This window comes from Buceros rhinoceros, unplaced genomic scaffold (assembly GCF_000710305.1).
Source record: "Buceros rhinoceros silvestris isolate BGI_N320 unplaced genomic scaffold, ASM71030v1 scaffold12920, whole genome shotgun sequence".
In the NCBI taxonomy this organism is placed as follows: domain Eukaryota; kingdom Metazoa; phylum Chordata; class Aves; order Bucerotiformes; family Bucerotidae; genus Buceros; species Buceros rhinoceros.
Window position 1 is genome coordinate 1,029 of NW_010391356.1, and position 7,434 is coordinate 8,462.

Here is a 7,434-nt window from a genome sequence, read left to right on the forward strand (position 1 = left end):
CTGAGCACCAGTTTTTACTTGGTGCTGCTATCAAGTTTAAGCTTTTTAGAGATGCTCAGTGCTCATCTGTTTACCCTTCAGAGTCTGCCAGTTCTCCAGTAGCCCCAGCATTTGACAGGGGCAGGAAGGAGTTTGGGTACTAGCACTGTGGGCCCTCGTGCCCATGGAGTTTTTAATTTGCGTTCTGCATCTGTGAACTGCTGTTCTATTTTTTTCAGGTTCTTGTAACTGAATACGAATGAACCATGCCTCTTCCAGAAACCATGTTTTGTGCTCAGCAGATCAAAATCCCTCCCGAGCTACCTGATATTCTGAAACAATTTACTAAAGCTGCTATCAGGACTCAACCTCATGATGTTTTGCAGTGGGCAGCTGCGTAAGTTTGATGTTCACATAACCGTGTCATGCTGTGCCTAGGAACCCACAAATTCTTGCTGCTCCTGTTTATTGTACAGTGGAGCTGGCTTTGAATAGTAAGCCAACCTGTATATTGCAAACGTGCTTCTGTGCATTAATGCAGCATGTGAGCTTTTTAAAAATAGCGGTTCATTATTTATCTTCTGTTTCATTGAAGGTTAGAACTGGCATTTTTCTGGAATAGTTTGATTTCCATACAGAAAAATGCATCTTAGGTTTTTGTTAGGAATTTCTTTGTTCTGAAGACTAAACCATTTTTTTTTCTCTCATGTGAGACTTAATTCTTGGAATTTAAGGGAAACTTAGAAAATAGTTTTCTAATTCTTAAACTTGCTAAGGTTTCTTTTATTTCAAGGAACAAAATTAAAGAATATCCTTATATGATACTGAAATAGGAAAAGAGCCTGAGAAGTTGCATCTTTTAGGTGATAGTCCATGTAATAAATCTCTCACTGTAAAGCTCATTCAAGATGTTTAAATGTTTCTTCTTTAACTTATTTTTTTCTTTGACCTCAAGTGCGCTCTATCATTTTTTCCTGTCCTATGATTTGTGTGAGCAAGCTCTTGTGAGTATCTGGGTGATCCTCAGTTGTGGGGATTTTAAAATGTCTGTGCTGCCTATGTGAGGGAGGGGAGGTTGTTAACAAAGCCCGGCTGGAGTCTAGCGTGTCTATTGAAAAGAAGAAACCCCTGAAGCTGAATTGCTACAGCTGCAGTGTTGGAGAAAGGCAGTTGGAACATCTTAAAACAGCACGGTGTTTCTTAGGAGCGTGCCAGAGGTGGGGTGCAGCTTGTCTCTGGGCGATGGATGTGAAGGAGCTTGCCCCCACCGAACAGTCGGAAGCAGTAGCATGAGCCTGCTGCCTCTCGCGGCTGGTGAGAGCAGGGACAGCGTGTTACTGCACTGCCGTGGCCAGCCCCTGACCTCTGCTTAAAGATTGCACCAGCTCGGTTGGAGGAGCCCCCACAGATGGGATAGTATGCTCTGGTGTGAGAGCACCTGGAGGAGAGGAGAAACCCTTAAATTAGTCCTACCACTGACTGAATGAGGAGGTTTTCCTTGCGCAGTTCAGATTGCTGTCCAGCTGTGACAGAGGTGGGTTGCCGTAAAAGGATGTGCATTTAATTCCCTTTCTGCTCTAGTCTTAAATTTTATTTTGGAGCAGACAGAAACAGCAGAAAAGCTGATGAGAGAGTTGCAGCATAAATAGCCAGTCGTCCTTTTTGGGTGGTGTGTGAGAGAAATGTTAAAACGAATCAGCCTGAAGGTGCTCATCAATCAAATGGGAAAAAGCCTGTGCTTTGGTTTGCAAGCACACTCCGACATTGATAAATCATTCTCTGTCTTTGCCAAAAAGGGCTGAGTATATCGTGCACCAGATAAGTTAAATGCCTTCAGAATTACTAGAATGTTGTCAAAAGGAATGTGTAAAGTTTAAAGATGGTGGTTTCCACTAAAAGGGAGGGCAGTATCAGGGCAGGGGGAGATGGGCAGTGTGCGTGCTGGCAGCTTGCTGAGTGCTGCTGCTCCTGCTCGGGAGCTTGCAGATTCATTCACTGCACTGTAAGAGCGTTTGTTTCTGTGCAGCTTATAATGGACATGGGCATTGCTCTTCTCCTTCACTTAGGTATTTTTCAGCATTGTCAAAAGGCGAGCCCCTTCCTGTGAAGGAGAGAATTGAAATGCCTTTAACAACAGACAAAACAGATGCTGTTTTAACCCCAGGACTCCTTAAAATCTTGCACAAGCAGGTACAAAATGGCCGTTATCAAATGCACAGTGCTATTGAGGAATGATGATGTGTTGGGGATGGTTGGGGTGTCTGAGTGTCAAGTATTTGATGTATTTTGCAGGGAGGGACTTCGTTGTTATTTTAATTCTGATTTTCAGAGTTCTTACTGTGGTACTATGAATTTGTTTAAAGCTTTCTCCCAAAGGTGTGGTGAATGTTGCAGAACTGAGGGAAAAATGGAAGCACTTGAGCTTGCCAGAGGAGCCGCTGAAGGCTATCCTGCAACTGGGCAACTTTAGCGAGGAGGTGGAATGGATAAAGATTCTGGCACTTGGGTGCACTGTGCTCGGTGGGGTACGTTCACAGCAGGAGCCCTCATATCCAAATGTGAACAGTTGTAAATGATCATACATGAGGTAGACCATAGAACAATTAATGCAAATGCCCTTCAGGGAATGGTGATCGCTTTTGCAGCAGCTGGCAGAGTGGCTTGCGTGTTTACTTCTGTTCCTTGTTGGCTTTTGGTTAGGGATGGCAGTAGAAAAGCAAGCGTGTCCATAGGGAGCTTGGACCATGTGAGAGAGGATGATAGAGGGCTGATGCTATGGCATCAGTGTAAATGTCTGTGGAGGAGAACCAGAGGGAGAAATGAAAACAAATTTTTAATTGATTGTGTAGTCAATTAAATTTTCACAGAAGCAGTTAATGTCACTAAATTGACATATAATTCTTTTAATGTCAGTAATAAATTCTCAGCAGAGCGTATCAACAGAATGAGAGATTATAAAATGCACTAAGCTGATGTTCTTACGAAGTACCATACATTTCCCTGTACAGGTCAGCATGCATAGAGCACTGCATTATAGACACTGTATTGAATAAAGGATTTATTCAGAGTATATCTGAAACTAATACTTTGAGGCATTTTTCTTTTAAGGGAACTCGGACATTATTGGGCTTTAACTAAACTGAAATATTCTTGAAATGCTTTTTGGCTCAGTGCTTTTTCTACTAAGTGCTAAAACAGGACTTGCATACAAATAGGAAAAACAGTAAATATCAGCACTCCTAAAAATTAGTATCATATTATGTCGTACTAAAAATTATCAAACCCATATGAATTTTCTGGGGTTTGTAGATTCGTTTGTCTTAATTGCTGCTGAGAATTCACTTAGATCCATTGAGGGAATACATACACACAGACATATATATACACCACTAGGTACTATGAAGTGAGAGCTTTTACAGAGCAATTTGGCCATATTGGAGACAGGACTCGGACTACCCCGTGCAGTCTTTAAATATCACGGGATTCCAGTAATTTTTACTCCTGTCTCTGCTAGAACTTCATTATCATTTCCATTCCCAGACCTGCACTGGGTGGTAAATTTGAGGTTGAAAGCTAAGTAATGATAATAAAGCCTTCATCTCATTTACACTCACTTCTAGTGGCTTACTGTGTGTGTTTTGTCATGGTTGCAAAGGATGTTCATGGCTCTGATGCTGTTCCTTTCATTTCTTGTCTGACCCCCTTGCAGTCCCTACTGAGTTCAATGAAACATGCCTGCGAAATCTTAACAATGGACCCAGAAGGCGGAGCGGCTCGTGTTCCCTTCGAAACATTCTCGTTCCTTTACTTGTATTTGGCCAGCATCGATGGAGAGATAGCAGAGGAGGAGACTGCATCATTCCTCAGTGGAATTAAAGAACAAGCGTAAGTGAAAACCCGTGCATGGAATTTTAATGTATTGATCACCCCTGGATTCTCCTTTAATTCTACCTTTAGTTTCTGGTGAATAGTCTGCCTTCACTTTGGGCATAGACATGAAGACAGGAGTAAAGGTTGACTAAGGTTGTATCCAAAGTGTACAGTTATTTCTCATCAAGTAGTCAAGCTTGGGGTTTGAACTGTAAATGATAAATTGTTATTTATTCATCTTTCTTTGAAATACTGAAGTCACTATCTGGTGGTATAATTTTCCCCGTAGGAAGCAACTATATACACATTTGTATCATCTGCATATTACTGGAACTGGAAACAGCAGCATCTGGGCTGCTTTTTTATTTTACATAGATCATAAACCAGAGAAAGAAACTAGGTGTTCCCATTTGAAGTCCAGAGTTTCTATTGTGTTTCTCCGCAATTACTTCTCCCTAGAAACTTTACTGAGAAAACATCTAGTATGCACTTGGTCTGAAATCCTCTGGCTACCCATTTTTTGTAGTGTAGCTATGGTAAATGGTCCTTCTTGAAATGGTCTTGGGGTTGGTTGCCTTCAGTGGCTATAAAGCACAAAGGCAGGACATAGTCCCACCTGAAAGCTTCCTCCTGTTTTGTTGGTTGCCAAGGTGGGGTGGTTGAGTACATTTCTAGTTTGTGGTGTTCCTCCTCCTGCTTCCTCTGAGGTTGGTTTATCGTTTGGTGTAAATCTTGTCAGCAATCCATGAACTGAAGCAGTTCTTCACAGACGGACATGTGTAGGTTGAAGGTTAAGCAAAAACTCACTGCCTGGCTGTTTGTGACAGTTGGGTTCAGGTCTTTCGTGTGCTGTTGTATAATCTTTGGTTTGCTTTGTAGCAAAAAGGCAACCCTGTTCTGACCTCTTGACCTCATCGAATAGTTTCTTAGCAAATGATGGTTTCTCCCAATATTATTAGGTGTTCTTTTTACAGGGTTGGGTAGGGAATACCCTGTTGTTGATTGGTCCACTCAAATGCTGTTTTCTGATGTGCTGTCACCATTGTTGGTGCTCACACCTTGTTCGTTCTGAATAATTCTGGACACCTGCACATCATGATCATCAACAGGGTATTTACATAGTTTGGTTATCTTCTTTTCTTCGGCACACCAACGCTGTTCTGTTGCTTTAGACTGATGGCTGATTAGTTTTGTCAACTTCTACAACAGCAAAACCAAAATTCATACAGTTGTACTAACGACTCTGCTAACTAGGCCTAACTCATGTTAACTGCTACAGGTGAAACAGTCTAATTGGAACAGTCTAATAGACTGATTGGCTATGTGAAGTCTTGTGCCCACAAAATTCACTGTCAAAACCTCTTGAATTTTAGCAGATGGAGGAAAGGACCCATCAGATATTATTGCATATATTCCTGCTAGAATTAGCATGGAATTAGCATTAGGAATGTATGAAAATGACAGCATCTTCAATCCAGCCCGGTGATAAACTCCCACTCATTTTATCCATAGTCACACATAGGTCATTATTAATCAATGCACTTTATTATTAATTTTAAAAGATCTGTAACAGGCTTCTCCTCTGAGTGCTGCCTACATGGCACGTTGGCATACAGGTACTTACTCTTCCTATTGTCTTATCTGGAATTGGTCTTTGTCCATGGTGGGTTGACCCTGGCTGGATGCCAGCTGCCCACCAAGCTGCTCTATCACCCCTCCTTGGCTGGACAGGGAGAGAAAATAAAATGAAAGGCTCGTGGGTTAAGGTAAGTACAGGGAGATCATTCAGCAATTACTGTCATGGTCAAAACAGACTCAATTACCAATCAAATCAGAGTAGGGTAATGAGAAATAAAAAACAAATCTTAAACCACCTTTCCCCTATCCCTCCCTCCTTCTCAGGCTCAACTTCACTCCTGAACTCTCTACCTCCTACCCCTGAGCGGTGCAGGGGGGTGGGGATTGTGGTCAGCTCATAACATGTCTCTGCTGCTCCTTCCTCCTCACACTCTTCCCCTGCTCCATCATGGGGTCCCTCCCACAGGAAACAGTTCTTTACAAACTGCTCCAGCGTGGGCCTCTTCCATGGGGTGCAGTCCTTCAGGAACAAACTGCTCCAGCGTGGGCCTCCCACAGGGTCACAAGTGCTGCCAGCAAACCTGATCCAGCGCTGGCTTCCCATAGGGTCACAGATGCCTCTGGCCACATCCACCTCTTCCAGTGTGGGGTCTTCCACGGGCTCTGCCATGCAAACCCAAAACACTGTTTTAGATTGCTAACATCTCCGTGTATGTGGGAGCTCAAAACTGCACAAGCACACAAATGAACTGATTTTTGTCATTACAGTTACCAGATTGATGGTTTTTAGTAAGAACTGCTCTTTAATCGCACTGCTCTGACTTGCAATTAATATAACCCTCGACCGTACCTTGTCCAACACACTAGGATGTACCACGTTGAAGTGCTGTTCTAAAATACTTGGTATATTTCTTTCCAGTGACCAACAAGCTGGCATGGTGCTGCTCAGAAACTTTCTCTCCCAGCCCTCAACACTGTTTTGATCAAGACTACTCTTCAGCACCAGGCAAGAGGGCAAAAAAAGAGAATAAATACATGCAAGAAAATAATTTGTGTTCAAATGGTTATTTGCACACTGTGATACAAGAATATCCTCTTCTCTGGCACTTTCTTTTCTTTTCTTTATCCCGCTCTTGAAACTGCCCTGCAGTGGATGTTAATTGAATACATGGTTATACTGTTCTTTCAAATACAGATGCTCACACCTAGGGAGGGTGATACCTTCACTCAGCTGCTTATACTGAACAAAACATATTTTGTTATGGATCTTCCTACTCATATTTTATAAGCAATTGTAAGAAGAAGTAGTAAAATGAGGAATTAATTAAATTTAGAGAAGACTGGACAGCTATAATTAATGCATTTCCTGGCAGCTCGATCAAACAGAAGAAAGTATTGTAGGAAAGATCTGCAAGCTTTTTCTTTTGTAGCTGCTTGCTTGGTTGAGGTAACAACCTTCATTGATGATGGCTGATCTTGGTGTAGCTAGATCAGGACTAGAAATTTATATAACAGAAATTGGACTTAAGTGGAAATGTTGTGCACACCCATAATATGTACCTGTATGGCTGAAGTCTTACTGCTTTATCAGCCTCCATCAGGAACATTCATGTGTCAGTCTACAGGATGGGAACTCCTCCTAGTTATTTCTGGAAGGAAATGGGCACATAGCTGGTGTCTGAAAATGACAACTGGCAATATTACAAGTGTCCTTGGTGCTTTCCCACTAGTTTTTGTGGACAGCTATGTTCTCATCATCTTTGCCACATGACAGTGATCCTAAATTTTTTTGAGCATGGTTTTGGGAATATTAACTTTCCTGTTATTGTCCATTTACCAGTAGTTGCAGTTGAAGATATTTTACCTCTTGGAGAACTCTGCAACCTGCCCTCTCACCTCTGGTATGTGCTGTAACTAGGCAGTAAGTGCTGTATTTTGGAACACTGGTCCCAGAGGTGACAAGGTTGGGTAGGAGGGGAGATCTCTTCACACCTTTTTTCATTTGTA

At 42.1% G+C, this 7,434-nt stretch overlaps 1 protein-coding gene across 1 annotated transcript; it reads left to right on the forward strand.

Annotated features, from left to right (window-relative positions):
• The first annotated feature begins 245 nt into the window (after positions 1 to 245).
• ROPN1L (rhophilin associated tail protein 1-like) lies at positions 246 to 6,410 on the forward strand. Its single transcript, XM_010141450.1, has 5 exons — positions 246 to 376; positions 2,046 to 2,169; positions 2,343 to 2,504; positions 3,689 to 3,864; positions 6,347 to 6,410. The coding sequence occupies exons 1-5, from the start codon at positions 246 to 248 to the stop codon at positions 6,408 to 6,410; spliced, it is 657 nt and encodes a 218-aa protein (XP_010139752.1).
• Positions 6,411 to 7,434: the final 1,024 nt, after the last annotated feature.

What these genes read in the sequence shown, in the direction of transcription:
- ROPN1L (XM_010141450.1), top strand. Translation starts at nt 246, where the DNA reads ATGCCTCTTCCAGAAACCATGTTTTGTGCTCAGCAGATCAAAATCCCT. An exon ending in GGTGCACTGTGCTCGGTGGG is followed by an intron (nt 2,505 to 3,688) that starts GTACGTTCACAG and finishes ACCCCCTTGCAG; the next exon opens with TCCCTACTGAGTTCAATGAA. An exon ending in AGTGGAATTAAAGAACAAGC is followed by an intron (nt 3,865 to 6,346) that starts GTAAGTGAAAAC and finishes ATTTCTTTCCAG; the next exon opens with TGACCAACAAGCTGGCATGG.